This window comes from Vollenhovia emeryi, unplaced genomic scaffold, assembly GCF_000949405.1.
Source record: "Vollenhovia emeryi isolate VEMERY1.0 unplaced genomic scaffold, V.emery_V1.0 DF939120.1, whole genome shotgun sequence".
NCBI classification, from domain to species: Eukaryota; Metazoa; Arthropoda; class Insecta; order Hymenoptera; family Formicidae; genus Vollenhovia; species Vollenhovia emeryi.
The window spans coordinates 1,636,545-1,659,784 of NW_011967246.1; the positions used below are offsets into that span (position 1 = coordinate 1,636,545).

At 36.3% G+C, this 23,240-nt stretch overlaps 3 protein-coding genes across 4 annotated transcripts; 2 read left to right on the forward strand and 1 right to left on the reverse strand.

Annotated features, from left to right (window-relative positions):
- Nucleotides 1–490: 490 nt before the first annotated feature.
- Nucleotides 491–2,454, forward strand: LOC105570507. The gene is made up of 5 exons (XM_012027750.1): nucleotides 491–764; nucleotides 851–989; nucleotides 1,069–1,326; nucleotides 1,406–1,501; nucleotides 1,582–2,454. Exons 1-5 carry the CDS (start codon nucleotides 596–598, stop codon nucleotides 1,736–1,738), a joined length of 819 nt encoding a protein of 272 aa, XP_011883140.1. The 5' UTR covers nucleotides 491–595; the 3' UTR covers nucleotides 1,739–2,454.
- A 764-nt stretch (nucleotides 2,455–3,218) lies between these two features.
- Nucleotides 3,219–10,058, forward strand: LOC105570509 (gamma-tubulin complex component 2-like). 2 transcript variants are annotated; one of them, XM_012027752.1, is made up of 17 exons: nucleotides 3,219–3,459; nucleotides 3,585–3,749; nucleotides 3,829–3,973; nucleotides 4,097–4,259; nucleotides 4,344–4,487; nucleotides 4,570–4,724; nucleotides 4,818–4,946; nucleotides 5,100–5,279; nucleotides 5,346–5,520; nucleotides 5,643–5,836; nucleotides 6,360–6,570; nucleotides 6,650–6,818; nucleotides 6,897–7,071; nucleotides 7,188–7,331; nucleotides 7,787–7,864; nucleotides 9,095–9,255; nucleotides 9,552–10,058. In XM_012027752.1, exons 1-17 carry the CDS (start codon nucleotides 3,407–3,409, stop codon nucleotides 9,634–9,636), a joined length of 2,526 nt encoding a protein of 841 aa, XP_011883142.1. In that variant the 5' UTR covers nucleotides 3,219–3,406; the 3' UTR covers nucleotides 9,637–10,058. The 2 variants fall into 2 exon arrangements, with proteins under 2 accessions (XP_011883142.1, XP_011883143.1); XM_012027753.1 differs by lacking the exon at nucleotides 7,787–7,864.
- A 149-nt stretch (nucleotides 10,059–10,207) lies between these two features.
- On the reverse strand, nucleotides 10,208–23,219 carry LOC105570508 (serine/threonine-protein phosphatase 6 regulatory ankyrin repeat subunit B-like). The gene is made up of 4 exons (XM_012027751.1): nucleotides 21,850–23,219; nucleotides 20,624–21,727; nucleotides 12,115–13,203; nucleotides 10,208–11,934 (listed from the first exon to the last, which is right to left on the reverse strand). Exons 2-4 carry the CDS (start codon nucleotides 21,717–21,719, stop codon nucleotides 10,265–10,267), a joined length of 3,855 nt encoding a protein of 1,284 aa, XP_011883141.1. The 5' UTR covers nucleotides 21,720–21,727; nucleotides 21,850–23,219; the 3' UTR covers nucleotides 10,208–10,264.
- Nucleotides 23,220–23,240: the final 21 nt, after the last annotated feature.

A 23,240-nucleotide genomic window follows, 5' to 3' on the forward strand; every position in this document is an offset into this window, starting at 1 on the left:
TGCCAATACCACAGCCAATACGTTGTTTTGCAATGGATTGCAAAAGCAGCGCGTTAAGCGGAAAGCATACACTTTGGCGTAAGAGCATAAGCATGTGCATAAAGAAATTGATTGGTCCACAAACAAATGCAGTAGGAAACGAGCCAATCAAATTCCTTCTGCATATGCTTGTGCACTTGTGCAAAAGTGTGTGCTCCCCGCTTTAATAAGCAGCATAAGTGCATAAACATATGCATAACGAATTTGATTGGTTCATTTCCTTATGCATTTGCTTGTAGACCAATCAAATTCGTTATTTATACGCTTATGCGCTTATGCAAAAGTGTGTGCTCCCCGCTTTAAGAAATTGACCAATCACAGTTGCATATTCTACTCATACTTGACCGTGATTGGTCAATTCGTGAAAAATGGCGGCGAAGTGAGCGGTGCAGATAGAAGTACATAGAGACCCTCTAATCAGAGTCTGAACATGCGGTATCCAGCCATATCCAGCCTCTGATTGGCTCGCCATTGTTAGAAGATAAGTTTTTCTTTCTTTCAATGGGAAGAGAACGTAAATTCCAATTTCACGCAGATACAAGCAGTTTGCCGGATCATGGATAAAGGTGACAGACAGATAAATCCGAAACCCTTGATTCCGCAACCTCCGAGTGATAACCACTCAAATTACAAAATACCTCAACCTGTTGCAAAGACGAGGAAGAATAAGGAACGTAATGAGAACAATATTATTGATTACAAAAATATTTTGCTCACTATGACAGGTAAATTGTTGATTCGCAGCCAATAAAATTTGCATTATGTTTGTATCGCCGAGATCCCGCGAGTTTTACTCTTTTTTTTTTTACAGGAGAAATAAGCTCTAGTTTTATACACAGAAACAGTTTGACGCAGAAGCAGCCTACCATCACCTTTGTAGAGGACACGGAGGACGACGATGAACAGTTCATCGCGAATATGCAAACGATTATTGACAAAAATTATAAAACGTAACGTTAATTAACAATTAATTCGCATGTAGACAATCGCTGCACTTCTCCATTCATGTTGGCATTCTGTCGCGAGCAGGCAGGACAAGGAAAATCTTAGCATAAGGGATTTGCAAAGCAAATCGTACTTGTCGAGGAAGAAGAAGTGTCCGTTCAGCGACGAGGATCAGAATCTGATGAAACGATTTAAAAAATCGGCGGACGAGAGCGAAGCTTCGCGCGTGGCTGCACAGACGTTTTGTCAGCCTAAGTACGTTGTTTCTGTGTGCAATTCCGATTGTTCGACACCCTCTACTCCACAGATCGTTAAACGTAACGCCAACGGTGAAATCTTTAGGTATATATTACAATTAAGTTAGTTCAAGCGTATCGCGGCAAGAATCCATCGTTTGATTGAATCTACTTATCGCTTTCAGAGGTAACACAATTCAAAAGTACGTTTCCGTTGACAATCCCGGTTGCTCGACATCGTCCACTCCGCAGATCGTTGAACATGGCGATACGACTTTTAGGTACAGTCCAATTTAGATATTATTTCAAACTTATCGCGGCAGCAATCGACCAATCGGTTGAACTGATTCGTCATTTTTAGTGGCGATGCAGTGAACTGTCCTCGCGCAGCTTCGACTCCTGTGCAGAAGACTAAGAGCTCGTGGTTATTATCGGAAGACGCAAGAGTTGTTACCGGAATGGAGATTGAAGAAATAATTTGCGCGCAACACCCGCTTCTCAAAAGAGACAGTTTGTAATTTATAAAATGACTCCCCTCCAGTGAGAAATGATTCGTCGAAACGATGCCGAGTGAGTGCTTTCCAGCAAGAGACAGACTGATGCAGTGCAACGCAGAGAATCATTTCATCCTCCCAGATAGCAGAGGACACTCCTATGAACATTTGAAGAATATTCTTCAAGAATATTTGGAGTATTCCATAGGTCATTCTTATACATTTGTCTTATGTTCGTAGAATATTCGGCTGGCACTACTTTCAACCTTTTTCGAATGTGAATAGAATGGTCTATCGAATATAGCGTGTTGGTTATATGTGGTATGGCCACAGGTTTCACTGTCTTTTGCGCAAGAAAAATGTATTGCACAATAAACAATGTGCAATACGTAAACTCGATGAATAATCAAAAATTATTCCGAACGAATATTCCAAAGACATTCTCGACGAATATTTTAAAAACGTTTTCTCCATACAGCACGCACGTTGTTTGAGTTCTTTGTTATGAATATATGATTTCTAATTGTAATATTCGTAGAACTATGTGTGCCATCTGGACTTGTTTACAACAAAGATAAAACGATTCACTGTGTTACACAGTGTCGTCTGTGTACGTTGCTGGTAAGCACCCACTGTTAAATTTGACACCAATTTGATGGTATCGATGTCGACTCGGCATCGATTGACGAGTCATTTCCCGTCCTTGTAGTTTATAAAATATGCTTCCTAGGGAAAAAATTGGAAATATCTCATTCCCAGTGAGAAATGATTCGTCGATCGACGTCGAAATGACGTCGTTTCGACGTCGATTGACGAATCATTTCTCACTGGGTTGTATATGTCTCAATCGCGTGACATTTAATTATATCCAATTCTAAAATCATCAGATCTTTGGAGATCTGACACTTTTATTGAATATTCAATGTTATTATCTATTGAGATCTAATTATGTTCTCTTAGGGCATTTAATTATAGATTTAGTTCGATCTCATTAGATGTCGTCAAACATTCAAGGAAAGTGTCAAATATCTGAAGATCTAATGATTTTTTGAATTGGATCTCACGAGACATAATTCGATATTACACGATTGAGACATATATAGATTTTTCCATTTTTTCCCGTGTTCGCAGTTTGCTGTGAACGTTTATTGATTTCTTATGGTATTAAATATACATAAGCCACATTTTGTTACTGAAAATACGTAAGTTATTAGTTAGTGTTCTTCGAAGTCTTTCAGAATTCTGATTGTATCAGATATACGCAGTACCGATCGAAAACAAAAATGATCCAGGATAAAAGTAAAACCATTTAAACATAGATAAATGTAGTTATATAGCAATTGTAATCACACGGTTTAAATTATTATAATAAATATGCAATCAGATAAATTTTGTCGCGCGACACTGCGGTCCAATGCAATGTCTACCGGTCTACGTGGTTCACGTTTGTTACGTGGAATTTGAACGTTGCCGCCGGGCCGCGACGAGTGCCCGCCAGATGACGCGAAAATTGCCATAACCTGTCCAACGGGCTTTCAAAAACGTAGAGAGGATTATTCACCGCGAATATTTACAATGGTTATTCCCACGCGAATTTGAGCGAAAGTTTGCATAATTTGCAAGTATTATTGAATGGGCTGATTGCTCGTTCGATGCTGAAATTGCGGCTGACACTCAGAGCAATCCGGAACGATGAGTGAATTTAAATTGCACCATTTGATAGTGCAGTTGATTGAATTGTTGGGGTAAGCGACCAATTCTATGTCACCTTTTAACTTGCAAATACGCGGATCTGAACGGATCTCCGCGGACTTTCGCGAGAAACGTATTATCGCCCGCGACAAACACGTGCGAGTGTTATTTTCCCCAGCTCGGAGTCCGCCCCGGAGAGGCACTTGGAGAAGCTGCAGAAGGAGAGCTCGGCGGCGAACGCGCTGAACGCCGTTGCCCCGCACAGCTGCATCCAGCATCTCGCCAAGATCTCGTCCCAGCCAGAATTGTTTGTGCAGAAGTACGAGGAGCTGAAGTCGAAAAAGTTAGTGAGCCGGACGTAACGTAGGGCCAGTAATATTGTTGACGTTCTCGTGCGAGCAAGGAACGACGTATGTTTTCAGAGTAGATCTGCTGGGTCCGTTCGTGCAGACTCTGGAGTTGATATCTCAAGACGAACAGCTGAAGAGATACTTGTCGAGGTCCGTGCCGAGGACAGTGGCCAGTTCCCTGAAGGATCCGACCGTCACGCAGGAAGACTTGCCGAAGGTAATATCTTCCACAAGATTCGCCTTGATTCTATATAACGCTGGTGTTGCAATTAATTGCTGTATTTCTCTTATATGATGCACGCTGGCGTGTGACGCGTGTAATGTTGCGAATGTTCCACAGATTTGCAAAACTGTAATTAAAGCTGCTGTGGAAGGGGGGAAGAAATTAAATCAGCAAGTCTGTAGGAAAAGTGACGGCGCCTTGGTGAAGCACAATTGGGTGGTGGAACGTCCACGTATAACTTGGGACTTTCACAGCGACGCCGCCGTGACGCATTATCAAAGTTTGTGAACAGTTTCTTGTTGCGAAGTGCGAGATTTGGATGTGATAAGACGTGTGTGGCTTAAACAATTAAATTTATTTCTAGAGGTCGTGCCGATTGTATCTCAGGAGTCCATACTTCTTTGGGACATTTTGTATTGCTTGAAAGGAATAGACGGATCGTACATCGTCTCGGAACCATTGACCAGCCCTTACGCTGTTAAAACTTTCACTATATCGCCGGATGTCGGTAAGGAAACGTCGAAAGATTATTAGAAATCTAAATAGTCGTCACGGGGGCAAAGTTGAGCGTGTTGAGTTTGATTTTCTAGGTGTATCATTTAAACAATTGGCGCAACAGATATTACCATTAGCCGCCTACTATTCCATGACGGTGAGATTTGTCGAGGAAAAAGTCTTGCCGGACGACGGACAGGTCAATCATGCTCTAAGAGGAGCTATACGATCCCTGCTGAAAGATTACTTGGTACAATAAATTGCGATATATGTATAACTTCGGAGCATATAGCGTACTTATATTTCTCATGTTTAAAAATTAATTTGGTACGCCGTGTTTTAGCTCTTCGTCGTGCAACTCGAGACAGAACACATTCACGGTAAACTAAGTTTGCAGAAGCTATGGTTTTACATTCAGCCTACTATGCTTACGATGTCCATACTCTCTCAGATTACATCTACGATATGTAAGGTTAGTGCAAAATACCAGTTAATAGTAATTAAATAACTTGAATTACACTTAATTCTAGATGTACAAATAATCGTAGGAAATATGAGCTGTATTTGCTAATTAACTTAAAAAATTTGAATTACGATATAACTAATGTAAAATATTTGATTCTAGGCAAATGCTAGAGGGGGCAAAGTACTGAGTCTTCTGCATGAGCAGACACTGAACAACGTTAGCGGCGAGGCAAAGTCTAAAGAGCTGTGCTTGTATCTCATTCAAGCGGCGAGCATGCCATATATGCAAATTTTAGAAAAATGGGTTTACAAAGGAGTGATATGCGATCCATATCAGGAAGTTAGTATCAAGACAATTCTTGTATTGTACTGTGTAAATGTACACTTATACTTATTCGTTTGTCAGTTCTTTGTAGAGGATAACGAATTGATTCAAAGGGAAGAACTTCCAGTAGATTATTCTGCAGATTATTGGGAAAAGAGGTACACCATGCGACTGGAAAGGATACCTGTATTTTTGAATGAACACGCACAAACTATACTTAGAACAGGAAAATACTTTAATGTGATTAGACAGTGTGGTATGTTTTAAAATAATACAATATCATCCATATTTATTAATGTTACTTTATGTAATAAGCATTCATCATATCTTTGCAAATTGTTAAATTATTTATATAAATTATTTGTTCGATAAATTTAGGAAAAACAGTACAGTGGGGAAAACAAGAGCCATTGAGTTATCAGTATCAAGGGCAGAAATACATAGCTGCTATCGATAGGGCATATTCAGAAGCTGCCAGAAAATTATTAGAAGTACTCATGAAGGAAAATGATCTGATGGGTAGACTACGTAGCGTGAAGAGTTATTTTCTTCTTGCGCAAGGAGATTTTGTGGTAAGCTCAGTTCTCATATGTTGTTAAACATCAGTTTTGTTCTTTCTATTATTTAAAATTGTTATTAGATAGTTATTTAATTCATACTTTTGGGCAAAAATATTTACAAAAGTTATTTTAAATAATTAATATTGTATACCGAGATCGTAATAAAATAAAAATGAAACATTGCCGCTGTAAACTCGAGCCTCGAATTATTTTTGATAATTGCAACTAATATCAGTACTCCAGGATGGGCTCTAACTTCTTTTTCTTTTCAATAATTTTCTTTGCCCTATTTCTAAAAACTATTTTGTAGCGCTTCTTTACATGCTTCGCATTTCTTTACATGCTCTTGCCCCATCGTTTCTTTGTAAAATATAATCTAGATATTTCTTTTATCTCCACTCTGTTCCTATTTTCTTCTTCTAGAAGAAGAGTATCTTCCACACTTAGAATTATTTCTTTTTCTGCAAAAATTCAGAACTCCTTAGCATTTCCCAAAAATTTTATTATCCTTTATATAATATTTGTCGAATTTTAGGTCCAATTTATGAATCTCTGTGAAACCGAGCTGAACAAGAGTATGTACGATGTCGTTCTGCATCGCTTGGCATCTCTTCTCGAAGTTGCCTTGCGCATGTCCACTGCAGACTCAGATCCCTATAAAGATGATTTGAAGCCGGAGTTACTTCCATACGATCTACAATATCAAATGTTTAGAATACTCTCCATTCAAACTAGAGATGAGAAAGGTATATGCCATTAAAAGTGTTATACTTATTCAATTGTACTTCGAAGGAAATCAATAACGAAAACTGATCTTCCTTACAGAATATTGCTTCCAAGCAGGTAAAGTTTTGACTGGTTTGGAAGCTTTTGTCTTCAATTACGATGTTAAATGGCCAGTTTCTCTGATCATTAATAGAAAGGCCATTGCTTGTTATCAAATGTTGTTTAGGCATTTGTTTTATTGCAAATATGTTGAGAGGCTCTTGTGCAGGTAAATTACTTTATTTCAAGAGAGTGTATGCTTTGTACATACATTCATAACAAAATTTTAAAATCTGATGGATTTTAGGGTATGGATCAGCAATAAAATAGCGAAGACTTTCACGCACGAAGTGGCTATGGCTTACAGACAGGCGTTTTCATTACGGCAGAGAATGCTTGATTGTATACAGCATTTGGAGTACTATATGATGGTAGAAGTCGTGGAACCGAATTGGTTAAAATTCATAAATAAGATGAGCAAGGTGATGATTCTATTTTTATCTACAAGATGTCTGCAATATATACTTTTAATGCAAATAAAATGTACACCCTTCTTACGTGACTTACTTTATGTATCTGTTTGATAAATTAATGTCAGGTTAGTAATGTTGATGACGTGCTGAGCGTGCATCAAGATTTGCAAGACAGTTATCTGAAGGAATGTATGTTAACGGATCCTGATCTTCTTGGTTGCATCACCGGTATATGCGCCATATGCATAGAATTCTGCAACTTTATGCAGGTAAATCCTTAACGTTACGTACTTCTTTCTAATAATTATCTAATTCGCATGCATGTACAAAGTTTCCTCCAACGATCTCTTCCTCTAAGTTGCGATCATTGTTTCAGTTGGATTTGTTACGTTGCTTTACTTATTATTACATAATATATTTTTGAATATACTAATAAATACTTTTAGGTCTCATGTTCTTTCCCTTGTATAATAATTTCATGCAATATATTTCTATTAATAATTTATACGTTTCCTATGCAATTGGATTACATTTTTTCCTTGAGTCACAATATTTGATTTAAAGCTATTTTTTGAGCGATTTAAAAGATTTTATCTAATAAAGTATGTAACATTTAATGAATAAATGATAAGGATATGTAATGGGAAAGAAAATCGTAACGGAGCTGTGTGTGAGTTGTGTGGGAGTCTGATATATTAAGTTTTAATATTCTGCTAATGTTAAGCGTATGAGCCGCTACTACATTGATGCTGAATTGACATCCATGATCGGTACCTGTCAGGAGGATGTCTATGAATATGAGGTATACTTTCACAGCTTTAAGCTCGCCCGAATGCATCTCTGTAGCCCTAGAATCATGAAGCATTTCTTTGCAGATAGAGGCACCCTCATTATTATTATATTGTTAAGAACATGTGACTGATGTACATATGTATATATATATATATTGATTTCTTATTCTCAACTTGCATGGTGTACAACTAACATTTTAGAACTATTAACGTCTAACGTGTACAGAGATGTTTTGAATTTTAATATTTAGCATGCACACTTTTATATATTGCGTATACTGTTCTTAATACAGAATGTTAATACAGAATCTTAATACAGAAGAGTAGAAAGAATTAAAGATTTCAATGCATCTCTGTATAAGATGGTACCTGTATGTTATATTGTTGTGTCGTGTTTTAAATTTTCATTATGTAGACGTAAATAGTCTGCTAATATACGCATTCTGTAAAATGTAGAAGATGAAGTAAGTATAAAAATCTAAAATATATAAAACAGTATATTTCCATATAAAATAATATGCATTGCAGCTTCCTGATAATATATTTATATTATAAATGCGATACTTTTTGGTGGTAAAATCAATGTTTGTCTCGATAAAAAAATCATAAGTTATATCCTTTTATTTCTAGAGCGAGCGAGAGTTATTCTTATTTATCACAAATTTTGAAAAAATAAAATTGTAGATTTATTATTCTTCAATTAATGGAATAATAATTTCTTAATAGTTTTTAAAGAACATGAATTTGAAGAATATTTAGCAATATGTATTCGTAGAAAGTATCTGCATGTATTGTAAAAATTGCAATTTCTATTAAGTTTTTTAAATGTAGTTTTCAAGATACATTGGCAAGCAACGTATTTCTATATGTTTGGTGAACAAAGTAACATTATTTTAACCATTTTCTATTTTATTATTTTATTAAATTATATAAATGTACCTAGTAATATAAATTGAGAATCTCTATACCTAAAAAATATATTAAAGCGTTATTATAAGCGTATCTTTAACTATTTTCAAGAAGTGTACTAATATTATTTATATTTAGGTTCAAGGAAAATTAATTATGTTTTTATAGTTAACGGCATTAATTGATAATAGTTTTTCGCAGCATTATTATCTATCACTTAAATAAGACTATCATATATCACATTTCTATTACAATTGCTTTTTATAATTTTATCTATGTAATATACACATATATCTACTTGTAATGCATGAATTGACTGTATTTTTCCATAGATGGAGAACAGTTCTACAGCAAAAGATGGAACGGGAAGTTTTGAGGAAACAATTGTATCACTGGACGAGAGATTTATTAAAGTATTGACACAGCTTCTAGACCGAATTTGTGATTTGGGTTGTGATAATAACAATGAGAAGTTACTTAACGTATTATGTCGGTAAGAATTCTGTGGAATATAATTTTTCAGCAAAGATTATTCCTATCCTAGAATAAGTTTTAACAATTAACGAAGATGCAGGGCAAAATTATTTTAATGACATGTTTTGCGTGTGTTAATGAGATCTAAACTAATTTTTTACAGCAAGTCAAGATCAATTATGCTATTCCAAGAAACGCCCTGTATATTAGATAAATCCTATTAAATAGACATAATTATTATTCATCCTGTTTTTATCACGATTGATATGAAATTATGTAAATAATTAATTTCTAAATGATTTATGTTTGAATTAGACTTGACTTCAACATGTTTTACACCGACATACTAATACGTCGTGGGAGAGAGAAGATCGTCACGCAACAAGATATATCTGGCTAGTAATACATTATTTCTAATTTATGCGTGCACGAACATGCAGAGACATGTATACAGTGTACACATGCACGCATAAAAGACGGAGATGATATAAATTCGAACAAAATTAACTACAATCTATCTTATGTCCGTGTAAATTAGAAAAAATCTCATTATAAATAGATCTGAAAAAGTTACATTATAAATAGACCTTATTAATCGTTAAAGATTTACTTAAAGTTTACGCAAAATTATTTAAACAAATTATAAAACTATAATTAATTCGCACATACTATAGAGTATAGATATCGTTCAACGATACATCCAGATATTTGTATATCGTGTAATATTTAGATAAATTTACTACAATTAGGATTGTATTGAATTTACTAATAGATTTACACGCAGCTCTCCAAGTTAAATCGCTTACAATAAATTCTAACACATACTTGACAGTATTGCTTGATATTAGTTTAGAAAATTAAGTTTTGTGTAGTTCTATGCAGTAATCTTTTGTAAAGGATAAAAGTCATTTTATAAAAATCTGTTAAATAATAGAATATGTAAAGAATTAATTTAAATGGTATACATATGAATGTTTTTATATACTTAAAGTATATATTATTAATTCTCCCTTTGAAATACACATGTATCAACTGTCGCAGATTTCATGGCTTTTTTTTTTGTATTTTCCCTCTGTGGGAACGCCGTCAACCGTTAGGTTATTTAGCGAGATGTCGGAGATTGCAAAGCATCTTGTTCTCTTTTGGTGCTTTGAAGTATTATTCGTAGCGAGCGCCACAACCTTCGATCTCAGGATCATCATTTCGTCCCTCAGCTTCTTCAACTCCATCATTATATTTTCATTATCTGATAATCGATTTTTACTCAAGATAATCTGTTTAGCTTGCTCCACTATATTAGGATCCATTCTCAAGCTGGGCCAGTATTTATCACGATTCACAGACTCTCTACAAACGTATTCTCTCGCTACCAGCTGATTGTATTTCTCATTTGTGCTATCGTACAGCTTGACGTTGACTTTGCCGCTTGTCAAATAATGTGGAAATAGGAAAAGCTTCTTGGCGAGGAAGCGGAAAGGGTATCGTAAAAATCTGGAATTTCCACAACGGAAGGATTTTTTAAACAGTATACTCACTGTCATGTCTTCGAGATAGGCGAGTGTGCGTATTGTGGAAATTAGTCCGATTAGCTCGGCGTTACTCAAGATCTCGGTGGTGTCGTTGACCGCCAAGCCGTTGAGTAGATTAAGTAGCACGATAACGATGAAGAAGATGAACAGTATGAACGCGAAACGGCTCCAAAAGGGGTGCGCAACAAACGGGATTTCGTTTGTGTCAAGCTCGCCGGTAAGCATAACGATGGTCTTGAAGATCGAACGCATGGGATCAGAAAAGTTCGTGTTATCTTTGAAGAGTGTATAGAAAACCAGGGCGAACGCAATGACGAAAAGCACGTGCGGAAAAAATAAACGCACATAGTTTCCAGAGACCGTTCGGAACATTTCAATGCTGGTGGGCCTATCTGTATAATAGCTGATCAGTATGATTAGTTTGTAGACGGACAATAGGATCAGTAAAGTGCCGACCTGATGCGCCCCGCATATCAGAGCGACCGTCAGTAAAATCAGCACCTTGTGCAACCAGCTATCCAAGTTTGTCAACTTCAACTTCAACAAATAGTTCCTAGGACAGGAGATGAATTGAAGGATCTCCCAAAATATAAAGAGCAGTAATAGTAGGATAATGAGGATCCATAGAGAAATGTCCTGATGGCAGACGATCTGCAGAGGATTTTTTAAAGTTACATTGTCATTAAATATTTCCGTTTCATTTGCAGGATTGTTGAAACTCGTACTCAAGATGTAGAAATTTAGCAGGATATAAAACATCGTGTAGAGGACAAAATGCGCGCACAAAATGTGTCGTATATTTTGTCGCTTGAGATAGAGAAAAGATGAGAGTATCGGATGCGTCAGCAAGTGTTTAAGATCATTATTGCCAGCTATGTACTGAAAAACTACCATCTCGCGAGTTAACCGACGTTCCTCGTGTTTCTTCAGAACGTCGTGCGGCATCAGACAACAATAGTCGAACTCAATCACGTATTTGTTCGTCCATTCCTTCAGCATCCGTAAACAGTCGTCGAAGTGGCGCGACAGCGTGCAGGCCGGAATGTTTACGATGGGCGGTACGTTAAATTCGTTCATGTGACCAATGTAACTGCCTCGTTTGAGAAGCAGACTCATCGCTTCGCGATTATCCGCTCTGGCTGCGTAATGCAACGGCGTGTTGCCTTTGCCTGTAAGATAAAATTTATAACAAAGGGAACAGTCTGTAAAAATTTCAAGAATATTATATTTTCAGAATATCTAGAATATTGTCATATCTATACAATTAAGACACTTTGTGTGTGTCTACATATTGTTTAAAAAAATGTTATTCCTTCTGTTACTCATGACATACGTTGAGGTGTACTTACTGTCTGTGCAATGAACGTCCACGTTTTCCTGTTCCAGAATTAATTTTACACACATCAGCCGATCGGTATCATTGCCTTTTCGTCTTTTCGGCATTCCCAGCTGCTGACAGGCACTCAGTATCAAGTCGTTGGCAACTTCCGGCTGCACACGCAGCAATAATTGAAGGATATGGACGTGACCGTTCAAAACGGCTATTTCTGCGGCTTTCTTTACACTGAACCATTCTTCCTCGAGTCTTTCTAAGAGTTCAAACACACTTTTGTACAAATTGTGCTCCACAGCCATCTGTAGGAGTTCTTCGGTTTCGTTGTGAAGCACCTTTGTCTTGACAAGTTTCATACTATTCAGGAAGTTCTTCTCGTCGTTGGCGGTCAAATAGTACTTAAGATCGTGTACGTTTACCTCGCGATTTTCACATTTGAGTGACACATCCGGCAGTATCTGCTGAATCACTTCTCGCGTCGTCTGGTCGTTGTAATCTTTGTAGGTGTCGATGTCTGGATACTGTTGGCTGTTTCCTAGTATCAGTTCCACCATGTCGCACTGGCCCTTCATCGCCGCCAAGTGGAGGGCCGTCAGGCCCTTATTATTCGGAATACTTGCGCTGGCACCTTTCTCCAGCAGCAGACCGGCGCAGGTCAGGTCATTCTTTCTCACCGCAATGTGCAAGGCAGTTTGCCGTCCCGCTTCGAGATTTGGATTTATCGTTGGTTCCGCTAGCAAAACTGCCAATGTGGCCACGTGTCCGCCTTCGGTAGCAAAGTGAATAGGAGCGCGATTGTACATTATGTTTATCCTGTTCGGGTTTGCCCCTTCGTGCAGTAAAAGTTTTACAAACTCCGTGGAACCAGATTTACTAGCTATATCGAGTAACGTTTCTTCGGAATCGTTATAAGGATAGACATAGTTGACATGCAAGACATTTGGTTGTTGTCTGTTATCTAGAGCGTTTTTGAAAGTGCGAAAATCGTTGGATAGCATGGATTTCAGCAGTAATTTGTAAAAAGCTCCCTTGTTAGCTGGGGATAAGTCATAGACGCTCAATAAACGATCCTGCTCTGAATTCTCTTCAAGATCCATGTCAGTATCTACAAACAGAACATTGAAATCTATGATATATTGATACTAACTCGATTATTTGGAGGAGACATTATTACAAATATAAAATATTAAACTATATATTACTTTATTTTACAGAGGAATAATATAGAAAAACTATAAAAATGGAAAAATATACAAAAACGTTTTGAGAAAATATTTATATAAAATTTGCATAATTCCATTAAATATTTTAAAACTGTTTATGTCACTCGCGGAGAACATGCCTTGTTACATCAATACTTTGTTACATCAAATTTGGTAATGCCTATGAGAATATATGCTTCTATATTATCTATATTCTATATTATCACATACGATTTTGCAATTTTCACATCGACATGTTTTCTTTCTCATTCTTGATTTGTCAAATTTTTACATACTTTGTTCATTAAACGACAACAAAACCAGTTCAAATGCCCTAGGTATGTAGGGAACGACACAACTCGGCATCCATGATTTTACTGCAGAGATTGGATTATAAAATGATACGTATTGCTGCTATCGGACGATTCATATTTTTCGATAAATGTTTACTGATTGAATCGCGATAAGTTAAGGCAGAGTTCTTATAACAAGGACTCTAGAAACATGGGAGTGAGAAAAGGCAAGAGGAAGTACGAAGTTTATTTGTAAGTTAAGAATTAGTCTTGTGCATCGAAAGTACATTAAAGGAAGTATATTCTCGTGTTGCAGATAAGCATAATTGCTTTTCGGTGTTTGAAAGGGTTGATTTTATATCTGTGAAAAGCATTAAATCTTAATTTAAATTGATCAATGAAAATTTAAATTTAATTAAGGTAAGTTAAAATGATCGGAAACGAGACAAATTGGATTTGCGAATTAGGATTCGATTCAATTTTCAATAAACTATGTATATGCAATTAGTGTGCATTAAGGATTAAAAAGAAATTTTTGACATTAATCTTGACTCTCCCAGTGTAAAGTCTTGTGTCCACGATCCAAGAACTTGGACACAATTTTTGAATCGTGGACACAAGGCTTAGCATACAGAAAATTCATAATTGCGAAGTTTAAAAACATTAAATGTAGATATAAATGCAGACACACATATACAAAGTATTAAAAAAGAATGTTCGCTTCTATAAGAGGTTTTATTTCTTATTTTACATTTATACATAAAATAAATTTATATAAATAAACAACGTATATGTTTGGCTACATTTACTTACATTAATTTCTTTAGCATCTTATTGAATATAAACGAAAAACTAAAGGGTAACAAAAATTAATATTTTCCTGACATTTTATTTGAAGCTATAGCAATTTCATAATAATGTCAATCAATAGGATTGTTCTAATTGTTCGTCATTATATGCTATTAGCTATTAAAACTCTACGCGAGATAAATTGCTCGAGAGCGTTTGCGTTTCAAATTTTCTAAATTATTGTGAGTCGCAAAAGATAACGCAATTTTCTACTTAAGTTTCTACTTAACATTAGATTGTTTAAATGTTTCGATAATTAAATCATCTTCTTGCGGAAACGAGATTGTTGTATCATTTTTACTTGCAATATGTTATAATTCTCGCAGTTTTGATCTGATATAAAGGAATTTTTTAACTTTACTTTTGCGATTGATTGATACTAAAATAAACAGACTCAATTTCATATGAAAACTCTTGCGTGATGATAAATATTTCTTTAAAAAACACGTAGATAAGACATGAGCCAATCATGATCGATGATATGATCAGTCCCTGTCAGCACTAGACGTGACAGCGACGTTCTACATTGGTCACAAAGTCGCAAAAAAATATGATACGTCTTTTAAGTACACGTTGTCGCGACGTAACGTACAAAAGAATTTAATTAGCTGTCTGTCGGATTTTTTGTAATTTTGTGGTTAGTACCTTATATAAAAATAAATTGAAATAACATGTAACTTATTTTTATAAAATTTTTATAAAATTAAAAACTTTAAATTGTCACGTCGCAGAGACGTAACAAAAGCGACGAGGTGGTCAATAAATTTACAACTCTTATGTTAAAAAGCGGTAATATATTGACTGCGAAAGAGATAAAAAGGGAAAATAAAAAGCTAAATGTAACATAAAAAATATATATATTTTTACATCTTTCTAATTTATTACCTCTTTTCTCAGTGTTCTATCTATATTAAAAAACATAATCGTCCGATTTTGAGAAGCTGAGATTAGTTTTTACTGTGTTATATATGTAATAAACAATATTGATAGGCAAAATACATTATGATTATACTTATTGTGACAGAAATTTTAACAGATGTTATGTATTTTATTTAAAATAAAATATATAATTTGTCTGTTTAAATTTCTGTCACACATAAATAATATAATCACTCATTTTGTCTCTCCAATATATAAAGATATATATAGTTTACATACATAACACAGTACAAACTAATTTTAATTTCTCAAAAAACCGATTGATTATTTTCAGGTCGCAAATAGGTGCTCAACTCGTTACATAAAGTCGCAAAATACACGTCACTACAACGTTTCTATCACCAAGAATTTGGCCGTTAGTTACGTATACGTGACAGTGACGTGGCAGTTACGTTTTAAACACCAGTTGAGACGTCGCTGCAACGTTACGTGTGACGAGTTAGCACGTCATACCCAGTGAGAAATGATTCGTCGATCGACGTCGAAATGATGTCGAATCGACGTCAATTCGACGGTGTCGATGTCGATTCGACGTCGTTTCGACGTCGATCGACGAATCATTTCTCACTGGGTAGTGACGTTTTTAACACGTGTCAGTGCTGGCAGGGGTATAATATGACACTCACGGAATTGCGTTATCGAGAAAAGATTTTGCAGAGTGTCTCACTTCTGTCAAAGCTACAAACGTCATGAACAAAAGAGGACAATTTAATACAGAATTTAACATATATAATACAACGCTGTTGATAGAACATTAATAAAAATATTGAGATAAGCGTTAAAATTTAATAATATTAGAAATTATTTAAATTTTTATAATTTCCATCTTGTTGATATTGGGTTATATCTATTCGAGGATAAGAATGACAGTTTGCAGCTTTTATCTTCTTCTCATTTCAAATGACAGTATCTTATAGGAGACATCACCATATCGTGTTTTGACGTCACTCTACGTATGATATTATTTTAGTAGATCAATAGAAGTATCTACTTCATTAACCATAATTTTTGTCCTTTACAACTTTTTGTCATCAGTTTAATTTTAATTTATTCAATCACATTTTCTACGAACGTCTCTATAAAAAGCTTAAATTAAATATCGTACTGCAATTTCGGGATTTCAACTTATTTGGAAGTATGCTAGGTAATCAATGTATTATCTTCACTATTCACTATTAACAATAAATATAATTATCACAATTATTACATACGGTTTTTGGATATGTTGTAAATTTGAGCACTTACAATCTAGAGAAAAAAATTGCTTAATAAGCCGCCAATAGTTTGACTAGCAAATGGCCCGCTGAAACACCGGCAGATACGCTGGGAAAAAAACTCGAGAAAAATATTGTAACACGTGATATATAACATAACAAGTTTTAATCTTTGTCAGATAATCTTAAGTCTAAAATTCATGATAAAGATTAGATATAAGCAGAGATTGATATCGACAATTTTTTTTTTGAGGGTCGCAACTTTGATCTTTAATTTCCATTTTTTAAATTATTTCTCGATTTTCATCAAACTGCAAAAATGATTCGTTGATAGTTCGACCGTAACTGGCACAGATTTATTAAATCGGCTACGTTTCGACCCTTAGTTTGGGTCCTTTTCAAGCCTACAATATATCTCGCAACACTAGATTCATCTGGAATCGTTATACGTGAACACATTAGCTGTCATCGAAAGGAAGAGTGTGACGTGGAGCAGATAAACGGATCTTAACTTATGTTTAATGTTGCAGGTCGATGAAAAACAATATAGAATAGTCGAAGATTTAAATGTATCGTTGCAATATAGTCGTGGATTGATAAAGCAAATCGACATGTTGCCGCTGCGCGGAACAAATAGTTAATATCGGTAACGTCCGTGTCGTTCAGTGTATCGTGACGAACTGACATTAATAGAAGGACAGACAAACCTTCGTTAGCAAATCATTGTTGTTAAATAAGAGGAGGGCGAACAAAGAAGAAATTTAAGAGGCTCTTATTATTCTATCATATATCGATGGCATATTTTCGGTGTCTTTTTGTAGGTTGATAGTGTTCTTCGACCTTTTAATGTAGAACATCTCGGCGATTTCCCTCTTTCTTAACTGCTGCTCATTATAAAGGGTCTCTATTTCAGTCCAATCAAAATCGTGGCTATAATCAGCGCGGTGTTATTCTATATTGTTTTTCATCGACCTGTAACTTAGACGTAAGTTAAGATCCGTTTATCTGCTCCACGTCACATTCTTCCTTTCGATGACAGCTAATGTGTTCACGTATAACGATTCCAGATGAATCTAGTGTTGCGAGATATATTGTAGGCTTGAAAAGGACCCAAACTAAGGGTCGAAACGTAGCCGATTTAATAAATCTGTGCTAGTTACGGTCGAACTATAATCAACGAATCATTTTTGTTAATTTATTACTGGCGAAGCATCCGTCCCTTGAAATCAAATTGCAACTTTTATTTCCTAGTCAATTGCTTTAAAATTCACACCATGAGAGTTACTTTTGAAAGAAACAAAATAGATTTATACTTTTAGATATAATTCATGATAAATCATCTATGATTTTTTAAAATATGAATAAAAAATAACTCTCGTTTATTGACCCGGAAAAATAAAGATTTTTCGCGAAATTAAACTTCAAATTGGTCAGTTGGTACAGTAGACTTGATAACTCGAATTCATTTTTTGTTTTAAAAATAACTCTTATATTCAATTCCTGGATATAAGCCTAGTATATTAAAGTTCTAGATACATATAACTGAATGGTACGGCAGATAGAGAAAGCACTTTGTACAGAACTTGAAAAACGCTAAAGTTATTACAAGAACACATCCGATAAGAAGTTGCAAAACACGTGACACGCATTTTCGTGAATTCTTAAAAATAAATGATGTAATGCTTAAGAAATTTAAGTACGCTATTATCAATTACTATCTACATTTAGATATTATTTTTTGTTATCTCTCAATGACCAGACAGTATTAAAAGTATCCAGGTCTGCGTAAATTATCAAGTGTAGACGTGGATATAAATGACAAATGTAGGTACAATGAGTTGTCGGTGTGAATTTGTAGATTGTAAATATCTGAACAATATGTCACTTTACAATGCAATATTAAATGTATAAATGGTTAATATACAAATATATTTTGTAAATAAGCTTTAACATTTTGGATGCAATAATGTCATACTGCATTTTTCCAAATTGTTATCAGTCGTGAGAATTAATATAATTTTTAATTTTTTAATGACGAAATTGATACATAAAAAAGGTAGCAGAAAAATGTATAAAATTCGTAAAATGTGTCAGTCTTTAATATTATCTTATCTGTAATGACTTATTCTCCTGCACACACAAATGCGTGATGCATATAACGGAAGTAAATCATAAAAACAATATAAATTTCGTTGAAAACTAAATTATCTTTTTTTCACAGAAATTGCATTTAAATGTGAAATAAAAGTGACAGTCACGTTCACATTGGAATTAAACATTCTGAACGCTAAATATGTAATTACATGCGACGGACCCAATGTTATAAAAATTAAATTTTATAAAATTAATATTAATTTATTAATTTATTATAAAATTAAATTATGACATTAAGATTTTTCAAAGCGTTCTCTATCGCAATTAATTTTTCCTGCTGCTTATTCAAAGCGATCATTATCTTTTCGTTGTCCGACAGTTGATTTTTATCAGAAATAATCCGTTTAGCTTGTTCGATTATATCGGAATCCATTTCCAGAATAGGCCAATGTTCGTCGCGATTCACCGAATTGCCATGAACGTAATATCTGTCGTGATGAACGTCCAGATTGTCGTACATGACAGTGATTTTACCGTTTTGCAAATAATACGGAAACAGGAGAAGTCTGTTGATGAGGGTACCAAAGGGCTTCCATTGTAAGAAACCCGAGTTTCCGCAGCCGAACCAATTGAACGGTTCGCCGAACGCTATGTCTTCGAGATAGACGATCAGGCGTATTCGGGAGATGAGTCCGATCAGTTCGGCTCTAGACAGGATTTCATTGGTGTCGCTGACCGCTAGACCGTTAAGCAGATTGAACAACACAATGGCGATGAGGAAGACAAACAGCACGAACACAATGCGGCTCCAGATGGAATGCGAGACGAACGGGATGTCGTTGGAGTTGAATTCGCCGGTGATCATGATGATAGTTTTGAAGAGTGAGTGGCCGGGGTCGGAGAAATTCTTGTTGCTCTTGAAGAGCGTGTGAAAAGCCAGGGCAAACGCGATGATGAGGAACATGAACGGAAAGAGTAAGCACACGTAAGTAACAGCAACTGTCCGAAACATTTCAAAGCTGGTGGACATTTTCGGATGCTGGCTGATGAGAGTTATCAGCTCCAAGGCGGACAATATGATTACCACGACGCTACTCCATAATTCCGCGCGATACAATAAAATAAGGCTAAATATAATCAGCACAACTTGCAGCCAGTTCTCCCAATCCATCACGTAACGGCGAGGACAGCAAGCGAATTGGCAGATCTCCCGAACGGTGAAGAGCAACCACACTACGATAACGAAGATCCGCAAGGAATTCTCCGAATAGCAGCTACTTAGGAAAGTGCTTCCCGAAGCAACGTCGAAGCTACCGTTGACTAGTTGGGTCACGTTTTCGTTGGAATGACTTTCGTACGTGATGCTCAGGATGTAAGCATTCAGCAGAAAGTAGAAGGTCCCGTAGAAGACAAAATTCGCGTACAAAACGTTCCGTATCTTGAGCCACTTGAGATAGAGAAAGGACGAGAGCAACGGATGTTTCAGCAGATGCTTGAGATTTTTATTGCGTGCGATGTACAGAAATATTTCTGTCTCGCGAGTCGCCCGGTGGGTTGCAGCCTGTTTCACGAGAGTGTCGTGCGGCATCAGGCAACGATAGTCGAACTCGATTATGTGCTTGTTCGTCTGATTCTTCGTCATCTTCAAGCAGTCGTCGAAGTAGTCCGACAACGTGCACACCGGGATGTCTACAATGGGCGGCACGTTGTACTTGTTCATATGCCCAATGTAACTGCCTCGTCTGAGAAGCAGACTTATCGCTTCGCGGTTGTCCGCTCTGGCCGCGTAATGCAATGGCGTATTACCTTTTTCTTAAAAATTAAAAATTACAATCAGCGAATCTGTAGAGAGTCTTTTACACTCGAAAAATAATCTACTTAAGTATATTGTTAGGAAGAGTCAGTGTTATTTATGACTATCGTGATATACTTACTGTCAGCGCAACGGACATTCACGTTATTCTGTACCAGGATCTCCACGCACTTCTGCAGGTTCGACGTACTGTCGCCTCCTTGTTTCCTCGACTCGATCTTCAATTCCCGGCAGGTCCTCAGAATCAGGTCGTTTCCCATCTCGGGTTCCACCTTCAGCAATTCCTTAAAAATGACATGATGACCGCTCTGAAAGGCCGCGAGTGCGGCTTCCCTCACGCTGAAGCCCGGCTTTCCTTCGAATCTTTCCAAAATTGCCATCACGGCTTGTTGAAAATTGTGTTGTGTGCACATCCTTAGCAGATTCTCAGCCGTACCAGGAGGAATCTCTTCCCAGATGTTCTCCATACACTTCAGGAAGTTTGCCTCGTCCCTGTTGTTTAGGTGGTACTTGAGATCTTGCGCGTTTACTTCCCTACTTTCCCTTTTGAACGGTAACTTCTTCGACAGTTCCGGCATTTTCTGCTCGACCACCTCTCGTGTCGTCTGGTTATTGCAATCTTTGTATCTGTCTAATTCCAAGCCCTGTGCGCACTCGGCCAGCATCATCTCCACCATACCGCGTTGGTCCTTCATTGCCGCCAAGTGAAGGGCTGTTAGGTTCTCATTGTTGAGAACATTGGCGCTCGCACCTTCCTTCAGCAGCAGATCGGCACACATCAGATCGTTGTTCTCCACCGCGATGTGCAGAGCAGTCCGCTGTCCCACCTCCAGATCTAGATCTATTGTGCATTGCGCCAACAAAATTGCCAATGTATCTACGTGTCCGCCCTTAACAGCGAAATGAATGGGAGCGCCATTTTGCCTCCCGTTCACCCTGTTGACCTCTGCTCCCTTGCGCAATAAGAAGTCGACGAACTCCACCAGGCCCTTTCTACTAGCTACATCGAGATATGTGTCTTCCGTGTTCGGGTCGACATATCTGACGATTGTGGCGGCTGGTAGCTCTTTCGAATTTTCCTTCACGATCTGTTCGAAAGACTCAAAGTCCTCGCATTCTATGGCACCTAGCAGAAGCTTGTGAAGATTTTCCATGATGTTCGGAGAAGAGTCGTGATTGATTACTAACTTCTGCAGCTCAATCTCGTCATGATTCATTGTGATATCTAAAAATAAAACATTAATTAGAATATCAATACTTAATCAATGATTTTAAGAAGGGATATTAATATATGTAGCTATTCATTTTCTTAAGAGTAAAAAAATGTTCTCTTTACAATTAGCTTACTCTCAATTTATTACTACAAAGTTTCCACCTCACATTGGAACACGCAGCACTATGCATCTTATGCATACAATTGACACTACTATAATTGTTACTCGTGCTTTTTTCACAGCGCATTCACGCTTGATTGTCCGCTCTATCGCTGTTTTTGTAACCGCACACATTCCTATCGCGATTTCCGTTTCCGTTCATATGAATTCATATCTAACTTTCTCACTGACTCCCCATTCTTACCACCTTCAAAAAATTGTGACATGTTGGTTTGCAGTTCGGTTACTTGATAAGGACCTGATACTTGGGTCGAAATGTCGTACCAATTGTGACGTTTAATTAATTCTATTTCCAGTTGGATCAACAAGAAGTTCTCTTTCAATTTTATTCATCAGGTGACTTTAAGTATACTTCTCTATCTGGTTACTTGATTTCAATTTACTCTCTCTCTCTCTCTCCACGTCTTTCCAATTTATTTCTATTCAGTATTTCAATTTTTATTTTGACAATCCCTTGCTTCTCATTTTAACTCCTTATTTGCTCCCAATGTTCTCGTTAATTTATTATTTCTCTCTTACTTCTCTATAATTTCTCTATATTTATATTAATCTATTATTCCTCTATAATTAACATTTTTTTTAATTTCTACATCCGCGTATCACTTCCCTCCTTCACCCCTTTAATTTATTATTCTGTATTTGTCTTACCATGTATCCCAAAGTCCTCCACTGTGTTTCCGTCATTTTTCTAAAGTAATTTTGGAACTTGCGCACCCTAAAATATGTAATAGATAATTGATATAGGTACATATTATTTTCAAAATAATAAGCACAACTATTATAGTAAAATGTGTATTCTTTCACTCTCGTAGCACTTCACTTACAATCCAGACAAAGCGAATTCAAATAAGGGAACAGTTTGACTGGTAAGACGCACGTCAAAACGAATAATTTAGATATTGAGTAAGCCCGGTTAAAATATTATTTTAAGCACGCAAGAGATACGATCTTTCCGCTTGGTGTACTCGTTTAGAAAATACAAGAGCATGTACCCGATAATTATAAACCAAAAAATAAGATTATATACCAATACACATTTTTACACTTAAGATAGCTCTGGCAAACCCAATGGCAGGACTGATACTGTACTGATAACGTTCGAGAGTGCAATTCGGTAATATTTGAACTTCATCGTTGATAAAGTTATCGAGCGAAAAATTATCGAAGGTGGGAATATACTTGGTATATCGATATACAATATTCCTAAAACTTATCACCAATTAATATAATTATAATCATTCGCGATAGATGCGGTCATTGCATTTTATTAATAACAGGGTTGGGTAGTGTCTAGTTAAAAAGATAAAAGTTAAGTTGAAAAGTTGAAAAGCTAAATAATTTTAA